This window comes from Elephas maximus, chromosome 12 (genome assembly GCF_024166365.1).
Source record: "Elephas maximus indicus isolate mEleMax1 chromosome 12, mEleMax1 primary haplotype, whole genome shotgun sequence".
Taxonomy (NCBI): Eukaryota; Metazoa; Chordata; class Mammalia; order Proboscidea; family Elephantidae; genus Elephas; species Elephas maximus.
In genome coordinates, this window is record NC_064830.1 from 18,804,185 (window position 1) to 18,832,072 (window position 27,888).

At 40.0% G+C, this 27,888-nt stretch overlaps 3 protein-coding genes across 16 annotated transcripts in view; 2 read left to right on the top strand and 1 right to left on the bottom strand.

The window, feature by feature from the left end:
* Positions 1 to 3,202, top strand: part of ASAP2 (ArfGAP with SH3 domain, ankyrin repeat and PH domain 2) — a 222,682-nt gene extending 219,480 nt beyond the window's left edge. For both annotated transcript variants that reach the window (XM_049904584.1, XM_049904585.1), the window contains one exon: positions 745 to 3,202. In XM_049904584.1, the coding sequence (XP_049760541.1) occupies positions 745 to 819 (75 nt within the window). In that variant the 3' untranslated portion in view covers positions 820 to 3,202. The remainder of the gene's footprint in view (positions 1 to 744) is intronic.
* Positions 381 to 15,657, bottom strand: ITGB1BP1 (integrin subunit beta 1 binding protein 1). Of its 11 annotated transcripts, none has more exons than XR_007519702.1 (10): positions 13,837 to 15,038; positions 12,048 to 13,039; positions 11,829 to 11,938; positions 10,727 to 10,830; positions 9,513 to 9,591; positions 7,898 to 8,034; positions 5,727 to 5,819; positions 5,045 to 5,194; positions 4,139 to 4,351; positions 381 to 561 (listed from the first exon to the last, which is right to left on the bottom strand). XR_007519702.1 is itself a non-coding variant. In XM_049904595.1 (10 exons), the coding sequence occupies exons 5-10, from the start codon at positions 10,796 to 10,798 to the stop codon at positions 4,280 to 4,282; spliced, it is 603 nt and encodes a 200-aa protein (XP_049760552.1). In that variant the 5' UTR covers positions 10,799 to 10,830; positions 11,829 to 11,938; positions 12,048 to 12,179; positions 12,992 to 13,039; positions 15,378 to 15,657; the 3' UTR covers positions 4,083 to 4,279. The 11 variants fall into 11 exon arrangements, 10 of the variants coding, with proteins under 10 accessions (XP_049760552.1, XP_049760550.1, XP_049760549.1 ...); XM_049904595.1 differs by lacking the exons at positions 381 to 561; positions 13,837 to 15,038 and adding an exon at positions 15,378 to 15,657 and having other exon boundaries at positions 4,083 to 4,351; positions 12,048 to 12,179; positions 12,992 to 13,039; XM_049904593.1 differs by lacking the exon at positions 381 to 561 and adding an exon at positions 15,255 to 15,348 and having other exon boundaries at positions 4,083 to 4,351; positions 13,837 to 13,962.
* Positions 15,647 to 27,888, top strand: part of CPSF3 (cleavage and polyadenylation specific factor 3) — a 41,691-nt gene continuing 29,449 nt past the window's right edge. For 2 of the 3 annotated variants that reach the window (XM_049904586.1, XM_049904587.1), the window contains exons 1-6: positions 15,647 to 15,871; positions 20,622 to 20,685; positions 21,782 to 21,879; positions 22,718 to 22,846; positions 24,070 to 24,247; positions 26,871 to 26,960. In XM_049904586.1, coding sequence (XP_049760543.1) covers positions 15,822 to 15,871; positions 20,622 to 20,685; positions 21,782 to 21,879; positions 22,718 to 22,846; positions 24,070 to 24,247; positions 26,871 to 26,960 — 609 coding nt within the window. In that variant the 5' untranslated portion in view covers positions 15,647 to 15,821. Of the gene's footprint in view, positions 15,872 to 20,621; positions 20,686 to 21,781; positions 21,880 to 22,717; positions 22,847 to 24,069; positions 24,248 to 26,870; positions 26,961 to 27,888 lie in introns of those variants that run through there. The other variant, XM_049904588.1, reaches the window with a different exon arrangement.

Sequence of the window (27,888 nt, forward strand, 5' to 3'; positions counted from 1 at the left end):
AGGATGCAAACTCTAATAACATTTACAGGCTGTGCAGGTTGCTTTTATCTTTAAGCCTTAGCTGCATCATCTGTAAAAGGGAGGTAACCCACAGCCTTCCTGTCAAGATTGAGCGAACGCAGGTATACTGTAAACACCTAATGAAAGGCAGCCACTATGAGAACAGAATTAAATAACTTGTATAAAGTAGGTACACAAAGTGGAAAATACAGAAAGGTATAAAGAAGAAAATAAATGCCGCCTATAACCTCACCCTCCCTACCCCCTGAAAAAAAAGAAGCCCACCACTTACATTTTGGCTGTTTTCTTTTAGACTTTATTTGCCTACATATTTTACATTGTTGGGATCATACTCAATATATAATTTACCCAGAATGAAAATAAATGGATTTATTGGGGTTTTCCATAAATGCTTGATTAAATTTAAATAGGGCCAAGTCACACCTTTGCCACTTTCTGTGACTATGCAGTTCACAAACTTTTCTAATACTCAGCTGCTTCATGCTGGCTGGTGTGAGTATCCTCACATGCAGACATCTGAGGCATCTCTCTGAAAAGGGCCTTCACACAGTATTTGAAAAGTGAGTTGAAAGAAAAAGGAAAAAACAGTTGTCATGTTTTACCCAAAATATTCTCAGAAGAGATTCTTCTGAAGAATTGTTGTCTAGTCAGATGCTATAATACCCTTCAACGTTTCCAACACTTGGCCTTTTTTTTAACAGCCTGACCTTTTATTCATTTCAGATTGGTCACATTGATGGAGATCCCACTCGCAAAGGAGCATTTCCCGTATCATTTGTGCACTTTATCGCTGACTAAACTGCCACCGGACAAAACCTTTCTTTCACAGCTGTTATTTATGTTCCTATTTCATTACTGCTACAACTCTTCCCAGGCAACTGGTTTCACGAATTGTATTGTACTGTAGCCCACGTTCTCTGATGCCACTGGTCTGTTTTAAAAACTCAAAGGCAATTTTTATATGTAAATGAATTGTTTTTATAATTTGTGGTTCTCATGAAACATTGCTAAACTTTTATTAGGAAAAACTGAATTTCCTAAAAGGTGAACTGAACAGTTATTTTAACTGCATAATCAAAATCCTGAATCTATAGAATTAGCAAAACCTAAAAAATGTTTAGATTAAGAGTATTAGAAATAAATCCTTCCTGTTTTCTTGGCCTGATTCTGGAATCAGTGACCTGTAGAGCAATTACTGGTTTAGGAAGCCAGTAAACTGTTGCTTCCGAAGTCCATAACCCAGCTGTGGACTTTCTAGGTAAAATGCCATCAGCTCACCTTTAAAGGACCTGTATTCCTTTGAAACCACCCAACGTTTGTTTAAAGCGACTTGGAAATTTACACGAGTGTTGTACTTTCTAGCTCTAATTTGTGAGGTTGCAACTATCATTATATTCTGCATGTGTGTATAACCTGTTATTGTGAGCAATCATACTTAACTACTGCTGGTTTATTACAACATATGGTAACAGCAGTTCGTTCAGTTCCAGGAAGTTATATAAAAACTGCATTTCCCGAATTTGGTTAAAAACTAAGGATGATGGATTGCAAAAACAGTTCTTTAAACTAGTTATATGCTTTAGGTGTTTTGGAATTTGCCTTCTTGAAATTCTTTAATCACACAGAAAGCAACTGTACACAAATAGAATGTTGTGGTGCAGACCATGCTGTTCCCATATCTTCATGCTGTTTCCTATTGAATGTACCACTGCCTTCCCTTTCTAGCACATGAGGATGTTTACCCGGTTTAGTGTCTCGTATTTATGGACCATCAGGAATGGTCGTGACACTGTCCTGAAATTTGATCTGTCCATTTGTAATCAAGAGCATCTCAGAAACCTGTAGGTCCCCAGTAATAAAATACTCTTCAATATCCCAATTTTAGTATTAAGTTCATCACGTCATTCGTAAACTTAAGCTACTGGAGGGCAATTAGGTTGTACATGGTAAAATAAAAATCCATTCTTTTAATGAACTTGACTGTCATATGTCTATCCAGTAATTGTGAACAGAAGATCCATGGTAGGGATATTGGGAATTTTGGCACTTTTTGAGAAAGACATGATGCCCACTTGGGTTTTTAGCAAAAGCAAAGGAAAAAATTTACGTATAGGCTTGGAAAGCGAGGCGACAGTGCTATCACCGCAGTTGTTATGATGGTACATTTGATTGAAGCAGCCTGTTCTTACCACGCAAGACTCTTGTAGGTGTAGACTTTTTTGTTGTTGGTTGGTTATTTAATTGCATTGACTATTTTGTGTTTCTATTATAAAGACGACAGAACAAACTGGAATGTTTTACAATGTTGTACGGCAGTTTCGCTCTTTGCCTTTCAGAGTTCCAGGTGTTAGATCTGTAATTAAAGTCTTTGTTTAAAAGCACTACATCTCTTTTCACTAATTGTTAATTTCCATTGTTTTGATCCTTTCATTTAGTTTTAATTCATAGACTTAACAAAGTAAACAGATGTATTTTGCACAGTGCACTTCTTAGGTATGTTTTAACATGATCCTCCAGCAGCTGTATCTTCTAATTAGCCTTTTGACCTCTTGGTGCCAGCCGTACAAGGAATTAAAGCTAATTTACGTCAACATTTGAAATCCAGTCCCCCACAAGTCTATCAGGTTCACGGGTACATGAGTATCTAGGTAATATTTTTCCAGTCTACACTTTGGTGGTGCTATTGTGCAGTAATTAATATTGTTCTTGTCAGAAGAGAAATTATATTAACTTCCCCACTAATATCCTTTCCTAGGTATTTGCTCTTTGCAAATTAAAAAAAAAGAGAGAGAAAAACATTGTAGATATCTATTTATATTTAGAGTTTATGTTTCATGAACTTCAGCTGCAAGATTCTGGCATTTTGCATGCCACTTCCATCAGATCTGACTTCAGGGGGTGATGACGCAGAAATGTGCGCACAGACTAGCAGTTACTGTGTTACCGTAAGGGGTGGATGACATAATACGCATCTTGGAACTCTATTGGAGATGTATGATATTCAATTCATTCACTTGATGACTTTGGTCTAGTTGCGGTGCAACTGTATATATTGTATAACCTAAATCAATCCTTATTTTCATTGTCCTCAATGCAGTGATTTATAATTAGAGCACGTTTAATAAGTTTACTCTCCTTGTTAACTAGTCATTTGACTGGAAAAAAATAAAAACACTTTTAAATGGACATGGTTTTGTTTTTATTTTATCTTTAAAGTGTTAGGTATTAAGATGGTCCTTCTTAAATACATCAAAGAGCCCTGGTAGCACAGTGGTTAAGCACTTGGCTATTAACCCAAAGGCCAGTGGTTCAAACCCACAAGCTGTTTCGTAGGAGAAAGATGTGGCAGTCTGCCTCTCTAAAGATTGAAGCCTTGGAAACTCTGCGGGGCAGTTCTCCTCTGGTCATATATGTCTACTCTTTTCACTATGAGACAGAATCAACTTGGTGGCAAACAGCAGCAGCAGTATACTATACGTGAGATTCTTTAAATACTAGTTACTTTTAGCGTTAGTGGTAATCTTTGAAGGGTCTTTTAACTCTGAGATAAAAACTATGGCTTACACACATTATCTTGACAACACACTTTTAAAAATTTACTTTTTATGTCTTAAGTTGGCTGTGTCACTTTTCCAAAAGGTCCCCAGTCCAATCTTTTTGACTGACTGGAGCTCCAAGCACAGATGGGTAAGTGCTTGACTGATAGCCGAAAGGCTGGTGGTTTGAACCCACCCAGAGGCACCTCGGAGAGCAGGCCTCGTGAGCTGCTTCCAAAAAGTCACAGCCTTGAAAGCCCTATGGAGCGTTTCTACTCAGCACACGGGGGGTCGCCATGAGTCGGAGTTGACAGCAACTAACAACAGACCTCCAAGTCTAATAATGCTGCATCAGTGGGAAGCTGGTACAGAACAGATTACATTAGTCTTCCTCAGACAAGTGCTCAATGTTTATAATCCACTGAGTGAATTTTTATTACATTTAGGTGTTAAGCTTACTTGCGTATAAAAATGATAAACGAGGTTTCTTTTTTAACCCCAGAAAATAACTTCATTGAGAGCTAATTCACTGTTGAATAAGACACATTTTAATATAAAAACAAATGATCAATATTTTATACCTTGCATTTTCTTCAGAAAATCCAGAACAAGGGGTCACTTCCAATTTCTACAATACTTCAGCATTGCAGATTGAAAAAAAGAAACTGGTCAGAAAGCAAATGAACTTTCAGATGACGTGGTCGTCCACTTGACTGCAGAATTCAAGATTTCTCAGATGTTAAGACAGAGTCAAAGGCGGTGGATAAAACTTTACAAATTGCTTGTGCTTGTTCCTGCATTGTGCAAAAACATACAGTAAGAACAATCTGACGTGATGACCAGCAGAGGTATAAATCTGGCTCTGAAACCCCTCTCCTGTGCCTCCACATCAGCAGTTTTGGAAGGCCTACTACACATGCCAGCCTTGGGTAGCAGAATACATACTCTGTGTCCCCTTGCATGTGTGGCCTTTTCTGCTCTCCTTAAAATAAACCCACTTGGTACTTTAGCATGTGAGAAGGACTATCACAACAAGGACAACAATATAGAAAAAAGGAGGAATGTCCTAGCCCGTGGAGGAACACACCACTTTCCCTCATCTGCTTCATGTTTACCCTAAACCTTTAAATACAGGCACAAGTGAATGCTGCTACCAGGCCTAAACCAAAAAACCAAACCCAGTGCCGTCGAGTCGATTCCGACTCAGCGACCCTATAGGACAAAGTAGAACTGCCCCATAGTTTCCAAGAAGTGCCTGGCGGATTCGAACTGCCGACTCTTTGGTTAGCAGCCATAGCACTTAACCACTACGCCACCAGGGTTTCCTGCTTCCAGGCCTAGTATTCACTAGTTGTTACTATGCCAGGTATTAGATATATAACGGACAACGTCTCATGAGCCTTTGAAAAGACTGGAAAATAGACTGGGTTTTGCCAGTTTATTTGATGATACAATAAGAAACCAACCAAGGTAACTTAAAATCTCACCAGACTGCTGCACTGGTAAACCCACAGGCTGTATTCTTCATTACTTGCATCTGTGGTCTTCAGAGCCAATAAGCTTTTTCCTGCCCCCAGACCATCATCGTAACACACCATCCGGATGATTAAATACAGAGCATGTCTATGCAAAACATCCTGAAGAAATCAGTGAAAATGCAGAAAGGTCATGACCGTCTTATATGTACTTCAGTTCTTAAAACACATTTCCTATGAGGCTTTAATAGCCCGTCCGTGTTTGGCAAAAAATAGTTGTATAGGTTTTTCACTCAAAGGGACATTCTGGTATGCTCAATTATGGGCCATTTTGTCTTCAGAATCACACCTAAATTCTAGAAATAGAGGAGGAAGTTGAGCTTAAGTCTCCCTCCATTCTCTCTGCCCAGCCTCCAAGCTGGCAGCTGTTCTTAACTGGTGGCAGGCCCTAAATTGAACATGTATTAGGAGTCGTCAGCGTGGATGTCAGCACAGCCCCTACCTGCACAGGAGATATAAAAGGCAGCCCCTAGTCACCCTAAGAAATAGATCGTGTTTAACACCAGCTGCCAGGAATGTTTACAAAACCACTCTGGGAACAGGAGCAGACCTAACTACAAACAGGCCCTTAGAGGTATGAACTCCCTGATGCCCAGGATGCATTTTTTTTTTCCTTAATAAATTACATACTTACATATTGATCTGATGTTGATACTTTTATACCATACTTGGAAACTCCCATAATAAATTCCTCCTCCAGAGGCACAAAAGGCAACTTCCCATCTTGCTGTAAAGCATAAAATAAATGAAACACATAACAGACATTAGAAATTACTCTCTATTCTTAAGTCTGACTAGTCCCTTTCAGTGCCTGGCCACCACAAACCCAACCCTGTAAAGAATGTAGGATACACAACAGCCCAGCAAGAATTTATTTCTGAAGGAAAAATTACCCTCCTTTATTTATTTATTTATTTTTTGCAGTGCATAAACGAGCAAAATTCAGATCCCATTACTTAACGTGTATTCTTCTATCCCTTTGTCTTGGGGTTAACCCTAATTACAAACTGAGATAATTTTTACAGGTCTGGTGACATTAACGAGCCCTGGTGGTGCGGTGGTTAAGAGCTCAGGCTGTTAACCAAAAGGCTGACAGTTCAAATCTATCAACCACTCCTTGGAAACCCTATGGGGCAGTTCTACCCTGTCTATAGGGTCGCTATGAGTTGGAATCAACCTGACAGCAACAGGTTTGGTTTTTTGGTTTTGGTGGAGCGCAGTGGTTAAGAGCTCAGCTGCTAACCAAAAAGCAGGCAGTTCAAATCCACCAGCCGCTCCTTGGAAACCCTATGGGACAGTTCTACTCTCTCCTACAGGGTCACTATGAGTCGGAATCAACTCAGTGGCAACGGGTTTAGTTTTTTTTTGTTTGTTTTTTGGTTAGGTTAAAATACTTAGAAAAATAAAGGTCTTTATTTAGATTTAAAAATACTCCAAGCTTATAGTAGTGTCAGCACATGAAAATAAAAGGCGATGTGGCCATAGGAACCATTCTTCTCCCAGCCATTTATTATCTTATCCAGGTCTTAGGTCTGTCTGCTTATCCCCAGGCCCCAGGGTCTTTGGCAGGCAAGCACTGCTTGATGGATGCTTACTCAGCTTTCAAAAAAGTAATCTGTAATTTGAGCTACGTTGGAAACAAGTAAAACAGCAGATAAAACCTGATGGTTTCCCTGGCAGATTATCTAGTTTTTATCTCCTAAGTGAGAATACCGCCAAATTTGTCTTTTCTTAAATAAGATATTTCTGGCAATCACCAGATGTTCCATATTATAAATGTTTTTGTGGAACCATGTGCCCACATTAAAGAAATTAAATAAGCCGTGTCCTTAATTCTTACTGTAACCTCTTGCCAATCACTTCTCACAGTCAGTTTAAAGCAATTCTGAGACTCAAAAGATGGACGATAGTAATGCATTTTAAAAACAAAGACACCCTATTGTCAGTGATTGAATTTTAACAAGCCAGAATTTTGTGGTGATAGGAAAAATTTAGCAGTCCTTATAAAGGGAAATAATGCTAGTGTACTTTTCGAGGGGAAGTGTTATCAACACTCTTTGGGGACAATTCCTTACTTCGATGAGCCGTTCCTCATACACTGTTGGAATGCTTTATATTCCAAACTAAACACTGGGATACTACTTGTAGCACAGACTGACCAAGACTTCCTTGTTAAATGACAAACTAGATTCACAGATGTCCCTCAGAATTAACTTCCTTTGCTTTCATGAGGGAAGGAAACATATTTCATGACCCAGTCTCCGTAATTTAAGAGACCTTACATTCTTCACAGTAACTAAAACTCTAAAAATAGATGACGGTATCTTCCCAAAGCAGTAATGTCCATTTGTTAATGAATTCAAAGACATGCAATTTCATCTTCGAGAAACTCAGGAAGCAACTTACTGTATAGTTGAAGTCTTTCTGTCAAGACTATTTTAAAGGGAAAACCTATTGTGTGTCATCAGTCACCACCATCAATTCATTTGAACAAGGAGATCAGACAACCCCATTAAAAAGTTAAAAAAAAAAAAAAAAAGTACTATGTTTGAAGGCGGGAACAGTGGTCTCTGTGATCCTATGCAACTCAGTCTCCAAGGCACCTTCAGACCGTGCACCACCACAGTGCCCAGTACTCATTTACCACAGTAATAAAAGTTCTGGAGCCGTGTCTTCGGGAAGATGGAGAAGGGTGCCATCCAGTGGGCCTGGAACAGTGAACATCTTTCTCCCTCCAAAGGCATGAGCTTACTGTTGAGAATCTTATAACCAGAGGCTTTGAATTTTTTTTTTCTTTTCTTTTACCTGAGCAACATCTATATAATTTATCAGGTCTAGTGGCCCTTCCAAACTTTTTCCCTCAGGGAGTTTCAGCTTCTCAATGGCACCAACATATTTTATTCGAAATTCTGCACAGGTATCTGAGTTACTGTTGCTTTGTCCTGAAGTTAAAAGAAACATTGTAACAGTAAGGTTTCAAAGGAAATACTTGCATTACCGTTCCTTTCTCAGTCTTTTCTCAAATAAGAAACAGATTGTATCATTAGAACTTAACCTTTAATAAAAATATAAAAAATACAGAAGTTTTTGATGGAATGGAAAAGACCTTAAAATTTCACCAACCTTTTTCTCCAGTGATTCATAATGAATGTATACTGAATGTATAAAAATCGCAATGGGAATGAATTAAGTATTAATATTCTTCGTTTCAGAACAGGCAGGAAAAATAAAATGTCAACTAAATGATTCAGTACCTTCATAATGCATAATGATATTTTCTTATTTCTTTTGTTTCCTCTCCCTCTTTACCATGTTAACTTTTAAATTTCTTTCCTGATTCAGGAAGCCTGGTCTTCCTCTACCATTCAGTCAGGAAAAAAAAAAAATTTTTTAATATAGATGGAATAACACCAGACAGGAAGTCCCCTAACAGAGAGCAACAGGTTGAAAAACTGTGTATGCTATAAAATCGAGCCATTATAGACATTACCACAAAGCATTTCTGATATCTACCATATTAAAGGAACATTATATGATTACATTCAGGTTATATTTATTTAACAAAAGGATGCCCAGGTTTTTAATATTTTAGAGGCATCTGGAAGTAAAGATAATAGACCTTATGTTGTAACATTCTCTTTTACACCATCTGGTTCTACTTCTTCCCTGTTACAGACTGACTATCCAGTGATCCTAAAGGGAAAAGGAAAAAGGATTTTAGATAAGAAAATGAATATGGTGTATTTCCAATTAGCCATTAGCTATTTATGATGCTTGGGTTAGAAGCCGCCTTTTGATTTCCAAAAAGCTACTAATTTCAGGTAGCTATATGGGTCACTGTAAGTTGGAATCGACTCGACAGCAACAGGTTTGGTTTTTGGGTTTATGCAGGGTCACTATGAGTCGGAACCTTTGGTACACAGATGTTTAAAAATTTCCAAGTTTCAAAACAGCTTTTTAAAAAATGGTGTGGCAGAGGGTGTGCTACCAATAAAGGAGTTATATTATTTATGGGGAGTAGGACAAGTATCTTGCTGATAAATGGATGAAGGAGCCATTTACCTAGAGATACACCAAGATGCGCTACCTTGGTAACATCAGGACCAGCTAAGGAGTGGAGGGTAGCATCTGCTGAAATGTCTAAAGTTTTGCCACACAATGTTTTTCAAGCATTTCTAGTCTCAGGCCCGTGGAGAGAAGTTTGCCCACGTGTTCTCGCCAACTTCCAGCACAGTCACTTTCACCAACCACTCCACACCCTCAACCACATTCCACCAAATCTTGGTCCATTTCTAAATACTTCAGAAATGACAAGGGAGAGGAAGAAAACCCCAAATACATAAGAACCCATTGTGTTACACTGATGAAACTGCATAGGTTAAAAGCCTTAGATGATAAAGGATCCAAGCCCTTGGCCTACCTGAGCTTTTGGTGGAGTCTGTGTCAAGGCTGGCCACGGTACTGGAGCGTGAAAGCCCCCCAAGGCTAGAATCTACAGACTGAGAAACAGGAAACCCCAATATAACACTGTCACCTCCCAAGGACTCTACCAAACACATTCAAATTACTTTTTATTATAGTTAAACAGACACACAAAAAATTGTGGTAGTTATTGAAGTGGATCGACTAACACATTTTTCTAAAGACAAATACTATTGCAAACTTCAAAAAATACATCATCAAAACTGCTCTTTCCATAAACAATATTGGATACTTTTTAAAAAAAATTAGATAAAATCAAAGCCATTACTCTATGTCCTTCAAAGATACCTTCTGTTTATGTTAATGTGAAAATCTATACCTTGCTTTCATATTATTTCCACTTAACACACACACACACACCCACCCACCCACCCACCCACCCACCCACCCACCCACCAGTGCAGGGAACAGGCAGGAAATATTATCCTTGTTTTAGAAATGAGGAAACAGACCAGAGAGGTTAAGCAATTTATCTAAGGTCACATCTAGTAAATGCCTCAGATCTCAAATGTAGGTCTCCCAGTGCCGAATCCAGGGCTTCTGCAATTGTATTCCGACTAGTATCTGGCACATGGAAGTTATACACAGGCTAACTGGCAGACCAGACATAACTTAGATGTAATTCAGCTATCATCTTCATACTCTTTCACTCTAATCTTTGAACAGGACACCAAAGTGGCCTGTTGACTAGATCTACAAAGGTTTGTTTTGTATAAATTAGATCCATGCATACTGTCAAACAACATTCAGAAACTCTCTAGAATGCAGGCATTTGCCAAGTTCGCTGTTAAGCAAATAGAATTATAGTCATGCATGCCACCAAACCCTGGAATTCAAGAGATCCAGCTCCTTAATTGCCTGCAATTTGTAGCATTTAAAGAATTTTTAAGAAATCAGGGTATGTTACAATGAAATAATTCATAGGTTGTGTCCATTTTAGTTTAGTGTCTTTAAGAATTTCAGAAACTCTACCAAAACAAAACAAAATTAAACCAATTATAGAATGTGTCTGTAGCACAAAATTGAATGTTAAAACACACCTAGTTGGAAGATAGCAGGTGGTCTGTCTGCCCCTGGTTAGTATCCTCTAGGCAGAATCAGTTAGAAGAAACCAAAGTCTCAGGGCTCTATGAGTCCATTCCATTCCCCTACCTTGCTCTTAGTACTGATTTCACTACTTTGGGAACTGCTACTACTGTGTCGTTTTTTGCCTTTCCGAAACATTTTTCAGCACAGCTTGATTCAAAGAAGCTCCCCTGAAAAAACAAATGTTGGTTACAGTTGTATCAAGAAAAGCAACTTTAAATCACCTTACGTGTATTAAGTTTAAAAATCACTCATTCCTTTCAGTTGCACAAGTATATTCCTTTTACTTACAACATAAATATTTTCCATTGACCACAAAACTTGGATACTGTCCTTTTTCATTGTCTTTTTAAATCACAAAAAGGGAAACCAGTAAACCAAAATGGCAGAAAACTACCTGTCATATCTAGAAGTATGAAAAGCACCTCTCTCAGAAGTTATACACATGTCATCTAGTTTTCAGAATATTCGAGTGCCTGATTTCTCTTTAATCAATTCAAGGTTAAAACAAAATATGTGATACAATAACCAGTTTGCCACCAAAATATTGGGATTAAGTTACCGTCTCAGTTTCATACTCTGTAATTGGTAGGGCTAAGAACAGAAGACATACATACCTACTTCTCAGAAATGTGCATTTTTCTTAAAGTCCTGAAAAATCTTTAATGTAAAATGACATAAAAACATTCTCAGGTGATAGCTTCTCACCTCCCCACTGAAATGGGCCAGGTAAGGAGGTGATGTTACGTTTCCCAGAGTCAATTTCATATAGCATTTTTAAAAATTAATGTTTAATGCCTTGGAAGCATTAATAAGCTTTATCTTTGTCCATTTCATAGGAGTGAATGTATTTTGCTGAGAAAACTATTATTAACTAACCTGCATATTTCAAAGTACTTTCAAATATGTTTTCTCATTTTATCCTAACAGCAACCCTGTGATGTATTTATTTGACACACAGATATCTTGTAAGGGTCTACCATGTACCACATACTGTCCTAGGGGCTCTAAGCCCCTACTCTCAAGGATTTACAGAAAGTAGACTATAATCTGCATTTTATAGATGAGGGAATCATGGCCCATCTTTCAAGAGGATTTATGAATAAGACAGCCTAACAAATTTTACCAAAAATTGAATTCTACAAAGGGAACAAAGTAATTGGCTTACTATGGAATCTGCTACTGTTTTATTGTCTTCAAATTTCCACAGACAGCAGTCTACACAGACAGCCTCCTTTCATTCTGACATGGTCACTTCTTTTGGGTAAAACCATGCACCTGATGAAGGAAAAAGAATGAGTAAATCATGAGGCAGTCAATGAATGTCCTCACTTCAATTGAAAGCTTCTCCCACTGTATTTGAAGACCCTACTCTAAGTCCACTTACTAGGTATGACATTGGGCTATTACCCAAGTCCGACTCCTGAGTCCATGTTCTTTTAGCAAGAAAACTTGATTCACTTATTCATTCATTCCTGAGTAGTCAGTGAGCACCTACTAGGTACTGGGGATATATCAGCTGGGAATACAAAGACAGACAAAGCACCTCACCTCATGGAGCTTCTATTTTAGAGGGAATAAAGAGACCAATGAGAAAAACATATTATTAAGAAACAGTGGTTGCTATGAGAAAAACTGAAGCAAGCTAAGACAATACATACTGATTAAAGGAAGAGGTGAGCATTTTAGATAGAAAAAGACGCTCTCAGGTGACAGCTGTGGAGACTGAACAACATGAGGTCAGTAGTAGGTGTGGAGGAAAAGCATTTCAGATAGAGGGCACAGCAAGTATAAGGGTCTTGAGGAACAAGCTTGACGCAAGAAACAGTAAAAGGTCAATATGGCTAGAGCTGGATGAAGAGGGAGAATGACAGATGAGGAGAAAGATAGGCAGGGGCCAGATCACAGAAGGTCTTGTAGACCACAGCAAATGTTTGGGTTTAACAGGAGGCTTTTTAGCAGTCAGATGACACGATTAGATTTCTGTTTCAGCAAGAGGACTCTGGCTGCTGGGTGGAGAACTAACTGCAGAGGACAAGAATAAAAAAAGGGCCTATGGTTAGAAGGCTGTTGCAGATAAATTGTTGCAAATGTTAACCTTGTCATCACAGAATACTTTTCAAAAAAAGAGAGGAGGCAGGAGAGCCTTATTACAAGATTACCCAAAACTGGGTTAACCCAGTAGCATAAAGTAATATGTTAGTAGTCTCTAGTGTGTTAAAAGGTCGGTATAACAGATTTAAGCACACTATATAAATATATATTTATAGGAATTTCAAATATGGTTTAAAAATAAAATAGGGTTCTACTGTTAGCGGAGTCCTAAAGTACCTCCTCAAATCCACCGAACACTGGCTTTCTTTTTAATCAGTTCAGAAGCTTTAAAAAAAAAAAAGCATTTATTAATTCTTTGATATCTGCCATATTTTGATGCAAGTTCTTAAGCAAATCACTCTTGTCTCTAAATTATTCCTGAATAAAAATGAGTCCAATGAGACTCACTGTCACTTGGATGTTCCACCCATACCTGTTGCTGTAGAGTTGATTCCAACTCCTAGCGACCCTATAGAACAGAAGAGAGCTGCCCCATAGAGTTTCCAAGGACCACCTGGTGGATTCAAACTCTCAACCTTTTGGTTAGCAGCCAAGCACTTAACCACTACACCACCAGGGTTTCCTGGATGTTCCACAGGCTGGTTAAATGCAAAAATACCTAACACTGCACTCATCAGCTTCCCCTCCAGATGCTTCTCTCCTACACTGTTGCTTTCAGGAAATTACATCATTTGCAAGCTAGAAACTGGGAGTCCTCTAGGCCCCTCCCTGTCCTTCAGTCCCCACATCCAGGCAAGCACTAAGGCCCACTGAATATACCACTTAACTAGTTCCCTACTCCGTCTCTCTAACAGTGCCCCATATTGGGTCCTCACCATCAGCAGACTATTGCTCTATGTAACTATTTTTTTTTTTTTTAGTATCTGATGAAAGTGAAAGATCCTCAACCCATTAAAATGCATACATGCACAAAGTTTCGCATACAATTTAAGAAATTCACAAACCCTCTGAAGAAACAGTATGGATGAGGGACCTTGTTCTAACTTAGAATCCTTGCCACCTTTAATCTACCACCACACTACAAAATGATTTATTTAAAACACAAATCTGATGTCACTAACCTGTTTAAGATCTTAAATGGCTTCCCAAAGTTAGACTGAAGTCAAGGCTCTTCACCGTAACATACAAGGCCCCTCGCTACCTTTCCAGCCACATCTTCCATAACAACCTGCTTCAGACTTCAATCTCTAAGGAACACGAAACTGCTTGTGACTCTCAGAACACACTATGTTCCATGTTTCCACCCTCTGCTCCTCCGAATCCCTCTGCCTGGAGCGCCCTTCCACCTTTTATTCACTTGGCTAACTCTTATTCATCTTTCATTTGAGACTCATTAGAAAGTCTTCCTTGGACCTCCAGGTTGGGCTACTGGATTCCTCCTCTATAGCCTTTGTGTACACCTCCATCATAGCATTATAATCTGCTACTGTCTACTTATGAAAGGAGCCCTGGTGGCACAGTGGTTAAGCATTAGGCTGCTAACCAGAAGGTCAGCAGTTTGAACCCCCAGCCACTCCAAGGGAGGAAGATGTGGCAGTCTGCTTCCGTGAATATCACAGCCTTAGAAACCCTATGGGGCAGTTCTACTCTGTCATAGAGGGTCACTTTGCGCTGGAATCGACTTGACAGCAGTACACAGTGACACTGTCTACTTATAACTGACTCTCTACACTGTAAGCTTCTCAAAGGCAGGGACTAGGTTATTCATCCTCTGTATCCCCAATGCCTAGCACAGCCTGAGAGGACATGTTTAACCAACCCGAGAACACCCATATAACAATTGTCACTTACTGAGCACCTACCTTGAGCCCTGCATATTGCCAGGTGCTGTATATATCTCCAACCCTCACCACTAACCAGCAAAGTTGTTGTATTTCAGCCCCTTTCAAATGAGGAAACCAAAATTCCAAGAGATTTAAGCGACTGGACGAGGTCACCAGGCTAATAATCGATGCTGCCAAGTTTTGAACCTAGACTTGGCTCCAAAGCTCTTTCCAGCCACCACTCCGTTATGGAGTGCCTGCCACTCGCTGGCTGCTGAAGATAGGACAGTAAACAAGACAGACCGAGTCCCTCATGCAGCGAGAGACGGCAGCTGAAGCGGTGGAGAAACTAATAAGAGCAAGTACAAAAATAAGTGCTCTTGATCTCTTCACCTTCCTCCCAAAGGGCAAGAAAAGGCAGATCCTGACACACAGGAAGACAACTTCGCAGTTAGAGATGCTTCCATTCCACGTTGCTCTTATCTGCCAGGACAAATTCAGACACGATCACCTACCGTCTCAGGCTTTCCTGTCGCAGAGCCAGACAGTGGCAAGGAGGGAACAGAAGCCAGGCACTCGGACGTTTGCTCCACACCTCACCGCTGGCGCCAGCAGACGCATGCCCTCCTTCCCCCGCAAGGGTCCCCACTCTTCGACCTCAAAGCCGCCCGCACCCTGCGTCCGCCACCCGCACCTCTGGGTCCCCCCGTTCCTACCCGGCCGCCCTCGAAGTCACGCTGAAGAACGCTGGCTGTCCTCGCAGCCCCACCCCATCAGTCCCAATCGCTGGCTCACCCCGCCCGGCGCCGCCCTAGGAGACTCGGTTCCCGGTCACTCACCCTCGCGCCGCCTGCAGGGGGCGCGCGCTCATCCCTGGGTGGGGCGAGGACTCAGCCGCTCGCCCATTCCTGGAGGCGCTTTGGGCTCGGATCAGAGTCAGACCGCTATAGCAGCCGGCGCGGGTGACAGATATTCCTGTTTGAATTCCAGCGCCAGCTTTTTCAGCCTTCCTTTCCCGCCTGCTTTACACGGCCTGAGATTACGAGCAGGCGCAGTGCTGCTTGCCTGCTGACTGTTTCCCGACTCCGTGGTGGCGCGGAACCTCGCAAACCAGGTTCTCCAGCCGGAAGTAGAAGGGAGGAGCCTAGCTCCACGGGCGCCCGAGCGCCGGAAATTGTGCTCTTGGTGGACGGAGTTCTTTTGGTGCCAGCTGGTTATGGTTCCAATTTAAAAAGACTCCGGCAGCCTGTTTTTCATCCCGGCTTCTCCCTCAGACTCCCGAGATGTCTGCAATCCCTGCTGAGGAGAGTGACCAGCTGCTGATCCGACCGCTGTAAGGGACCAGCGAGAGAGGGAAGGAAGGCCCAGGCTGTGTGAGAGGCGAGGAGGAGTAGCCGGGGTGGTTGGCCTCGTCAGCCGCCTCTCTCCGACATGCCTGAGCGTTCTGCCTTTGGGTCGCAGTTACGGGCTAGGCCTCTCAGGCTGAAGGGGTTTGGAGAACTACTGGTTGGAAGGGGCCTGTCAGGTTGAGTGGGATTTTGCTTTTTTTTTTTTTTTAACTGAGGGGAAGGTGTGTTGGAGTTGAAAAAAAAGGTCTTCGGGGCCGTTAGGCACTTTCACATAAGCCAAAAGAGTGTTGTCAGTTAGCACAAACGCGGAACTTGGCACATCAGAGCCATCCTTCAGGGAAGCGGTGATGCTGATTGCCGGACGGGATGAGATGAGCCTATAACAGTGCGGGGAAGGGCTACATCTGTCTTGTATTGCTTCCAGGACTTGACATGTGCCAAGATGTGAAAAAGAGGAAATAAATTAGAGAATTTTTGTGAGTTTCGATGTTCTGAGCTCAGCACTTTAGCGGAATAAGGAAGGTAGAAAGTTGCAGAGCTGTAAAGGAGAAAACTCAGCTGTTGATGGTCCGTAAGGACGGCTGTTCGTTCATGGGTGAAGGCTTTCTGCCAGAGTAGCACTGTAAAGGTCTGCAGTGCCGCTGAACGGGGAGATATAAATGTGGGAAGCGTATTCATGGAGATGAGCAAGTCACATCCACAAAAAACCAAACCAAACCCAGTGCGGTCGAGTCGATTCCAACTCATAGCGACCCTATAGGACAGAGTAGAGCTGCCCCATAGAGTTTCCAAGGAACATCTGGCGGATTTGAACTGCCGACCCTTTGATTAGCAGCTGTAGCACTTAACCACTACGCCACCAGGGTTTCCTCACATCCACAAGCATGTGTTTATTGTTAGGTGTTAGTATCACATTCTTCTGCGCATTTTTCAAAAGAGATGTCTTATACATTCATTGTGCGCCAACTGAGGACATAACACAAGTGTCCCACTCCGTAGTTCACACCTGTCATCTCTTCGTGTATACAGCAAACACTCAGCACTTAGATGGCAAGCACGGCACTAGCCACAGGGGTTACAAATAAGACAGGGGGCTGAGCTAATTGAACTGATCCTTTTGGGAGGAATTGCACTGCAGAGGAAAAAGTACTAGAGAAACAGTTTGGAATAATGGGAGACCATCACTTTGGAGTCAGACCTGTAATTCATTCTGTACTTTACCACTTAATAGCGCATCCTTACTGAACCCCAGTTTCCTCGTATAGGAATAATGCAACAGCCCTTCTTGTAAGGAGTAAAGATCATTGCAGGTGCTCAGTAAATGGGAGCCATTATAGGAAACACTGGTGGTGTAATGGTTAAGAGCTATTTATGGCTGCTAACCAAAAGGTTGGCAGTTCGAATCCACCAGGCGCTCCTTAGAAACCCTATGGGCCAGTCCTGCCCTGTACTATAGGGTCACTATGAGTCAGAATTGACTCGACAGCCATGGGTTTTTTGATTTATTATAATATAGGAGCCTTGGTAGTGCAGTGGTTGAGACGTCATCTGCTAACCAAAAGGTCAGCAGTTCAAATCTAACAGCGTCTCCTTAGAAATCTGTGGGGCACTTTTCTGTCCCATAGGGTTACAATGAGTCAGAATCCCCTCGACAACAGTGGGTTTGGCTTTGGTTGGTTATTATAAAGCAGGGTCACTATGAGTCAGAATTGAGTCGACGGTGATAGGTTTATTATAATAATTCACATAGGCATTGCACTGAGTGCCATGAGACTATGGAAGAGGTTTTAACACGGGTTGAGAAGAGAAAGATATATTGTGTGTTCTGGAAGGTATGCGTGAGCTGAGTCCTAAGGAATGAGTAGGAATTAAAGATAAATATATTGTAGGGGCAAGGATGTTTTAGGCAGAGGAGGTGGCATGTGTGAACATGAGAATGGCTTCATGGCTGTGGCTAATAGGTTAGCAGATGAGGCAAGAGGCAATCAGGTGCAGCTTAAGAAGGCCCTTGTAAACATATGAAGGAGTTCGGGCCTTGATCATGTTAGTTTTAGGGAGCCAAGGAAGGATCTTAAGCAGGCATGGTATATGGTTAGCATCATGATTTAGGAAAATCATTCTTTGCATCATTATAGCAGGTGAATAGGAGGGTCAATTAAGTGGAGGAAAACAGACTGGGAATCCAGTAGAATGTAATGGAAATAATCCAAATGGTAAGCAACGAGAGCTTGGTATGGGTAAAATGAGTGGCAATGGTTTGGAAAGAAATCAGTTTGAGAGTAAGAAAGTAAAATCTTGAGGACTTTGTAACTGGTTGGATGTTTTGACAAGGGAAAGCAGAGCATGGGACTGTTAGGACGACTCAGATTAAGTGCACGAGATGGGGCAGGTCTAGAGCAGATTTGAGAGTTTAATGTATTACTGATTCAGCTTTGTTAAGCTATAATTCACATGCACACAATTAACCCATTTAAAGTGTACAATTCAGTGCTTTTTAGTATACTCACAGAGTTGCCTAACCGTCAGCGCTATCTAATTCCAGAACATTTTCTTCACTCAAAAAGAAACCCTGTACCCATTGGTAGTCACTCCCCATTCCCTCCAGCCTCCCCAGCCCTAGGCAACCACGAACCTACCTTCTGTCTCTAGATTTGCTCTCCTGACTATGTCATGTAAATGGAGTCATTCAGTATGCAGCCTTTTGTGTTTGGCTTCTTTCACTTAGCACAGTGTTCTCAAGGCTCATAATTTGGGAGTTTTTATTCATTCAGTAAATATTTCTTGGCATTTGCTACGTGCCAGGCACTGTTCTAAGCTCGCATGATATAGCAGTGAACGAGACAGTGTTTCTCTTCTTGAGGACCTTTCATTTTAGTGAGAAACAAGCCATAAATGATTAGATGTATAACTTCCTGTAGTTATGTGTTATGAAAAGAGTGTGTGGCTTGGTGTAAAGGGCAAAGTAGAGGGGGTAGATAAAAGATGGTCTCTGTGAGGTGATAGTAAACTGAGACCCCAGTGACACAAAGGAACAAATCATGTCTGTTTTGAGGGCAGAGCGTTCTAGGCAGAAAAAGCAATGCCAGGAGTTTGAGGTAAAGACTAGTTTGGCATATGGAATATAAGGTGCCTTTGAGATATCCAAGTAGAGATACCTAAACATGAGCTGTGTGTTGTTAGTTGCCACTGAGTTGATTACAGCTCTTGGTGACCCTGTGTGTGCTGAGTAGAACTACTCCATTGGGTTTTCAAGGCTGTGACCTTTCGGAAGTAGATCGCCAGGCCCGTCTTCCAAGGTGCCTGTGGATGGGTACCAGCCACCAGCCTTAGGTTAATAGTTGAGCACTTAACCGTTTGTGCCGCCTAGGGGCTTGTAACTGTGTATTAAAAAAAAAAATTAGAGGTGTAGAATTCAGAAGAATAATCTGGGGATGATAAGGTAGAAACTAAAGGAGAATAGAATTAAGGGACTTTAATTTGGGGATGAGAATGACTGGCATGTTTAAATCCTGATGATAAAGAGCTGATATGATACAGCAGTGTTCAGTTCCTCAGGCAGAGGGGGTGTATAGAGTATAGAACAGTAGTGTAAAGATTAGTCTTAGAAACAGGTCTGTTCTGTTGTTACAGGAGAAATAGACAAAGATGTGAGTGGGTTGGCAAGTGAAGTTGAGGAAATTGACAAGGAGCCATATATTTTTTTCTGATGCAGATGAAAGCCCATGCCTGAAGTGAAGAAGAGGATAGAGTGTTGGGAAATTGAGGAAAAGGGAGAAAGTTTGAAATAGTTACTACGGAAACTAGAAGAGAAAGCTGAGCTATAGACACTTAGGAGGGTGGCTAGGCAGCATAGAGGACTAGTTAAAGTTGCAGGCCAGGAATTCATGGAAGCCCCTATCTGTGGTAGTTTGATTTTCTTTATCAACAGTCCACCCTGAGGTAGGATCTAGGTTTAGAGAAAGATGTGTTTCTTGTCTACCTCCTAGTAGGTTATGAGTTCCTTGTGGTTAGTATCTGTGTATTAGGGCTTTCTGTGTCCTAGGCCTTAATAACAATGCCTGGCTTAATGCTGAAGGAGTGAGTCGTGGGCTAGAATGATGGGAAAGAGGCATCAAAGAAGGTGAGGAACTTGAAAAAGATAAACTTTAGCTTAAAGTACACCTTGTGGTAATTGAAAGTTACATCTATTTTATTAATTTAAGGAGAGTGGAAAATCATTTTAAGTATTTTGTATAAAATATATTGAAAACAGGATAGAGGGAAAACTAAAATTTACAGGTGTGAATAAGACAAGTCTATTTAAATTTAAGCTATTTGGGAAATGCATATTATGATCTTAGAATTTTGAAGTGCTCAGGGATTTGTACTTAAGTGCTCACTTTAAAAATATTAAATAATCTGTAATTGCGAGTTAATTTTTTTAATACATCATAATCGAATCCTAATGTTCAGAAGATTACATTTAACCTTTGGGCCTCTGTGATTTATACCAACGTCTCTCAGAATTGTAACAGCTGCAAAGTCTCTGAATTCCCAAGAGTCACTTTCATGTTTTCCCACATTAACACTGTTCTTCCCTATCTTTGTGGTTTTGAGGAAATCTTGACTCAAGATTTTTACGTGAGAGTTGTTATCAAATGGGGATGTAGTTTAACTTGGAAAAAAGGGTGCATTTGTTGGACAATTTTTTATTGTTTTTTAATCATTTTTATTTCTCCCCTTGAATGTTTACAGTGGAGCTGGGCAAGAAGTAGGAAGATCATGTATTATTCTGGAATTCAAAGGAAGAAAAATAATGGTAATTACTATTTTTGTAATCAGGATCACAGTGCGGCTCTTTGTGCATTGAGTATTAGGTCTTTTCTGATAGAGTAGGTAACCCAGAAGAATGCCATAGTCAGTGTGTGTAGTCCGTGCTCTAGCAAGTTACTGTGAAAAACTAAACACGTAGTAATTTGACAAAGCATTAAGTAAACTGAGAAAACGTATTCTAAGACTATAAAATTATCCACTAGATCTAAACTCTTATTTCTTCATAGACACTCTTCCACTGTAGAAGGCTCTAGCCAACCTAACTGCCCCAGCTCCAGTGGAAGAGGAAGACCTCAATGAACTGACTACAGGGGCACATGCGAACTCCAGTCCTCCCCCACCCCCAACCCCAATGCAGTAGGTGGAGTGATGGAGCCCTGGTTTGGGAGCCTGGATACCTAGGTATCATTAGAGCCCCTGACCTTGAGCAGGTCACTCTACCTCTCTCAGCCTGTTTCCTTATCTGAACAGTAGAGGGGTTAGAACAGATGATTTCTAAGGTCCTCATTAGTAAAGTAGTTCAGTGGCGCATATTCCTTCAGTTCCTCTTCTCTACTTCTCCCCATCTTAAAAGAACAGCATATTGTATTAATTTGGTAGTAACACCATATAAAATGAGTAAATCCTTAATGACTGACTGATGAATTTGTTTCCTAATACCTTAAGATACTTAAATTATCCTGATCAGGGGCTTCCTGTTCTACTCACTGCTTTCTCATAGCAGTCAGATCTGGCAGGAGTAATCTGTAAACTTGTAAAATGCTCACCATCTTCTGATACCAGAATCCTTCAAGAAGAGTTCATTCGTTGTTTGAGTGCTTGGCAGAAGTAGCTGGGGAGAAGCTGTCTTTTGTATACTGTATCCTGTGGCCTTAAACATGAACTATATTTTAAATTTGTTTGGGAAGTTAGAATTGTCAGTGCGTATTTGCCACATTTAACAAAAAATTTTTTTAATGCTAATGTATGAAATGCACCTTTATTTTGTATATGCTGGATCAGTTATAAAAATTGTCTATTAGTTGAATGAATTTTAATAAAATGGTAGCAGATAGTGATTTTTTTCCACCTATCTCTTTCAGTTGGACTGTGGGATCCATCCTGGCCTAGAGGGAATGGATGCTCTTCCTTACATTGATTTAATTGACCCAGCTGAGATTGATCTCCTGTTAATTAGTCAGTAAGTTTTTTCTTTAATAACCACACTGTTTTTCAAGAACTCTTACAGAAAGATCATTCCTTAATAGATTTCAATTTTTTTTTTTTAAAGTATTTTCTACTAGGAAGCGTATTGCAAACATCTGAGTCAGTGGTCCAAATTGTCTTCACAATCTAGGGAAGTTTACTATGAAAACCTTATTTACCTACCTCTAGATGTGAGTCCAGTGGGTAAATGAGAAGGGGTAGTATATACCTTGGATTGTTATAATACTTGAGACTAAGAAAGCCTCTTCACAGAGTTTCGCCTTGAAGTCACCATCTTGTCAACTCTTCTATAGAAACTTCATTTGTAAATAATGACATGTTTTGACTTTATCCCAATAGAGTGTTTTAGGATTTTGGCTGCCAGGAGTAGGTTTGGAAACCCTGGTGGTATAGTGGTTAAGAGCTATGGCTCCTGACCAAAAGGTTGGCAGTTCATATCAACCAGGTGTTCCTTGGAAACTCTGTGGGGCAGTTCTACTCTGTCGTATAGGGTTGCTATGAGTCGAAGTTGACTTGACTGCAATGGGATTTTTTTTTTTTTTTTTTGGTAAGAGTAGATTTCGTTATATTCTCCCCTCTCTAATTATTGGTAAAGTTTTTTGTTGTTTAGAAAAATATTTCTTAAACCTTTTTTTAACTAAAACATGGATGTATTTTTCCTCCACTCTGCACTTAGCTATTCTTGGTGTTCTGAAAGTATTATCTGTGATTTTTTAATAGGACTTTTTTGTCCCAGGACCAGCAGTTTCATTATGTGTAGTATATGGTGGATAATGTTTTTAAATGTAACAGAGCCTCTTTGTTTCTTTAAGTTTCCATTTGGATCACTGTGGCGCTTTGCCCTGGTTTCTACAAAAGACAAGTTTCAAAGGAAGAACTTTTATGACCCATGCAACAAAAGCCATTTATAGATGGCTTCTTTCAGATTATGTCAAAGTTAGGTAAGTTGCTTTATTAGATTTACACGTACATCTTGGCTGTACGCGATACATAGGATTTAAGATGTAGCCCGTTTTGTGTTTTGCAATGAAGCGTGCTCTTTTTATTCACAAGGATGTCAGTCATTTAGGCATTCGGTAGCAAGTACTGAACACCCAAGGTGTACCAACACATTCTTGACCTTAAAGATCTTACATAGTTTTTATAGCTTTTCAAATTTTTGTGAGTTATGAAGTATAATAGAAATACTCTGTAAGTAACATTTCATAATTTTATTATAATTTAAGACTAAATACATTATACAGTAATAGATACTGAATTCTTACTTTGGTTTATTTGATCAAAGAAAATTGACTATCTTAAATGAAAAAGTTCTCTGGGGAAGTTTTCACTAGTTGTAAGAACTCCTCTCCCAGAAAGAATGAAGAATTTTTGTGATATGTACAGCACAGGTTATTAACCTGCAAACATTTATGTGTATTCCAGGGAGGTCTAAGATGCAGTATGTTATTCTTCATGCAGAGGGGTAAAAGAGTTATCTTTAGTAGTAGTAAAATTAATTAATACTTAATAATGCTTACCACATGCCAGGGATAGTCCTTAGTTCTTAACATATATTAACTAGTTTAATCATTACACCAGCCTCATGATGTAGGTTCTATTTTACAAATGATGAGACTGAGGCACAGAGAAGTTAGGTAGTTTGTCTAAGATATCACATAGCAGTAAGAGACAGAGCTGGGATTTGAACCCTGGAGTCTGGCTCCCAAGTCCGTGTCCTTAACCACCATTCTGTATTGCTCCTTAGAGCATTACCATAATTTTCAGGGGAAAAGTTATGCCAGACTTTGTAAAAAAAAAAAAAAAATCCTTTCACATCCCAGCATTAGGATCTCTGCTGTGGTTCAGTGTATGTGAGTGCATTGTATCTCTCAAGAGTATTAGGGCAGGAAAACAGGTTGAGAAATACTATGCTGAGAGTAGTTTGAGCTAGCATCTTCATTTACAGTGTTTTGCTTAAAATCAAGCTTCTTAGCTATATACAGTAAAAAAAAAAAAAAAATACTAAATGCCAAAGAGCTTTTAAATAGCGTAATCCATGCTTAATATATTTTTAAGTAGTATCTTCTTGGATATGTCATACATAAACAATTTATTTGAATTCAGAGACTTTAAAAAAAAAATCTTAGCCTGATTAATTTTGTTGCCATCTTTCAAAATTCAGTAATATATCGGCGGACGACATGCTGTATACTGAGACAGATTTGGAAGACAGCATGGACAAAATTGAAACTATCAACTTTCACGAAGTTAAGGAAGTTGCAGGAATCAAGTTTTGGTGTTACCATGCAGGCCACGTTCTTGGAGCTGCCATGTTCATGATTGAGATTGCGGGTGTCAAGGTACTCTCTAACTGGCGATTTTTTTCCCCAGGAGAAATCAGTGCAGAGCTTCACGTCACCAAATGTCATTAAAGAAAATTTCCTAAGATTTACGGAGTATCAAAACACTGAAACGTGAGATAAAAATTAAATTGATACTTTCTGCTTTTTAATATCATAGTTCTTACCTCTATTATAATACTTTCTGTATCAAGACTGAATTAGTTTGTTAGGGTAAACTGAATACACAGTAACCCGTAGTTAAGGTTTGTACAGAGAAAAGAGTAAAATAAGCATCTCAAAGAGTAAGTTGCCCAGCACTACCGTAGGGTTCATCCCTTTTCAAAGTGTCCTTTAGAAATCTACCTAGGGAAAAGCTTTGTTTGTGGCTGCATCCATTTAAGGACATGATTTGTCATCCTTGATTCCTTGAGGTTCTAGAATTCATCTTTAAGCCCCTAAACAGGATGGCCTGCAGGAGTAAAGGGGTTTAATCAGAAAGGATCTTTGTACCCATCCTTGATGGGTTAAGACTGATGGAAATCTTGATGAATTTGTGAAAATCTTGGTGGATTACAGTTTTTTTTCCACAAGTAACGTGCCCACATAAATAAGGCCCCCACACATATAACACATGACATAGGGCACTTACAAAATAGTGCAGGGTGGAAGCACAGTTAGCAGTAAATAAATAAACGTGTGTTATTTGCATAAAAGTATGGTAATAGGTCTCAAGACCCTAGAGCAGTAGGTCTTAACTGGTTGCACGTTAGAATCACTTAGGGAAGTTGCTCAGAAGTTAAACACGGAATTACCATGTGGCCCAGCAGTTCCACTCCTAGGTATATACCCAAAAGATTTGAAAGCAGGGATGGAAACATACTTGTACATCAGTGTTCATTGAAGCGTTACTCACAGTAACCAAAAGGTGGAAACAACCTGTCTTAGTTTTCTAGTGCTGCTATAACCGAAATACCACAGATGGTTGGCTTTAAGAAGCAGATTTATTTTCTCACAGTTTAGGAGGCTAGAAGTCTGAATTTAGGGCACTGGCTCTAGGGGAAGGCTGTCTCTCTCTGGTGGCTCTGAAGATCCTTATTCCTTGGTTCCTTGGTGATCTTCATGTAGGGTGGCATCTGTCTTCCCCCATCTCTGCTTGCTTCTCTATTCCTAATCTGCTCTTTTTGTATCTCAAAAGTGATGGGCTTAGAATACATCCTACACTGATACAGCCTCTTAACGTAACAAAGAAAACCCGTTCCCAAATGGGATGATAGCCACAGGTTTTGGGGGGACACAATTCAACCCATAACACAACCCAAGTGTCCATTAGCAGATGAATAGATAAAACGTGGTGTATCTATACAATGAAATATTATTCAGCCATAAGGAGAAATGAAGTTTCGATACATGCTACATACAACATGGATGAGCTTTGGGAACATTGTGCTGAGTGAAATAAGCAGACACAAAAGGACAAGTATTGTGTGGCCCCATTTATGTGAAATATCTAAAAAAGGCAAATGTGTAGAGACCAAAGTTTATTAGTGGTTACTAGGAGCAGAGGAGCCCTGGCGGCACAGTGGTTAAGAGCTCAGCTGCTAACCAAAAGTTTGGCAGTTCGAATCCACCAGCTGCTTCTTGGAGACCCTATGGGGCAGTTCTGCTCTGTCCTGTAGGGTTGCTTTGAGTCAGAACCGATTTGATGGCACCTAACAACAACAGGCAGGTGGGAAGGGGATATGGGGAGGTATTGTTTAAGGGATACTGAGTTTTTGTTTGGGGTGATGAAAACATTTAGAAACAGAGAGTGGTAATGATTGCACAATGTGGTGAATGTAATGTTACTGAATTTTATACACAAAAATGGTTGAAATGGCAAGTTCTTATATATAAAAAACCCACTGCTGTCGAGTCGATTTATATATATATAAGACACGGTAAAATTAAAAAAAAAAAATCACTTAGCTTTAAAAAAAAATACTCATTGAATGAAAATTCCTGGCGGTGTTCCCTAGGCCTTTTTTTTTTTTTTTTTAAAGTCTTCTAGGTGGTTGTAACATGTAGCCAGAATTGAGAACGAATGCTCTAGTATAATACTGTCCTCAGTTTTTGCAGGTATTCATATATTTGAAACTTTTACACAGAAAGTCGCACTACATACTGCTAGGTCACTCACTGAAGCTGTCTGCCCAAGGGCACAAAATATAAGCAGAAAATATCCCAAATGGAGATCTGAATTCTCATTTGAAATTTGGTGCATGCCCTTGTACCATTTTATCTTCCATGTGAGAGAATGCTTCCATTCCATACACTTCAGTAGATTTTTTTCCTTATCATATGCCACTTTCATCTAAGAAGCTTCCAGCACTTCTCAAGTTTATTAACATATAGATTATATTTGGGGATGACTCTGGGAATGTATTATTCCTATGTGGTTGAATAATTGAAGCGCTGAATGACTTAGTGACTTAATAAGTTATAGATTTTTAATTAGACACAAGCAGTATATTTAGATTTCATCAGTTGTAGGCAATTATTTTTTCCGATTACACTTCACTTTCAGATGTTATGAGCTTAACATATTCACTAGTAAAATGCAGTTTTCCAGAGTCCTAACTCAGTAACTTTACCTTTGTCACAGCTTTTGTACACAGGTGATTTCTCAAGACAAGAAGACAGACATTTAATGGCAGCTGAAATTCCTAATATTAAGCCTGATATTCTGATCATTGTAAGTATCAGTGTACTGTATTGTAATCAGTGTAATGTAAGCAAAATTTTTCTATGGGAAAAAATATTGTGATCTCATTTTCGTAATATTTTATTGGCTATAAATGTATCTGGCTTTTTAGTATAAAATTTATTTTGAGGTTTCTCTCTGCAGTGCAGGTCCACTTTCTTGCTGTTAAATGTACTAACTCTAATATATACTACAAAAAAAAAATTCTTTTGAACATTGGGTCGCTATGAGTCAGAACCAACTCGGCGGCACCCAACAACAGTACAAAAAATAATGCTAGGCCATCTTTGGTAGGTCATTTTATAATTGATATGAACCTTCCTTGTCTCCTAAATATTTTTGTCTAGGTACAGTACCTCAAATTTATAGAAGGCCCTACTGTCTTTGCTGTAGTAACTATCTTTTTGGCTCTTAGCACATGCTAACTTGTCATATTTTTCATCATTTTAAGCATATGTCCTGCCTGCCTACTAGGTTGTGAGTCCCAGGAGAACAAGAGAAAATAACTGTACCGAAGCTCTTTTGTGGGAGTACGGGACTCAGCTGCTAATCAAAAGGTCGGTGGTTCAAGCCCACCAGCTGCTCCACCGGAGAAAGATGTGGCAGTTTGCTTCTGTAAAGATTGACAGCTTTGGAAGGCCCTACAGGGCAGTTCTACTCTGATCTGTGGAGTCACTGTGAGTCAGAATCAACTGGACAGCAATGGGTTTCGTTTGGTTTGGGAGAGGGAGCAGAGAGTAAATGGGTAGAAACAAGTGTTAATAAATATGTATTGGTAACACTCGGGTCAGGAATTGGGAGAGAGATCTTTTGGGCCTGTGGTATACGTAACAGCATCAAGAATATTTAGTTCAAGGTGGAATGGCTGCCAGCTTTTCCACTACCACCTACAGCATCCCCTAGCTGCCCAAATGTGAGG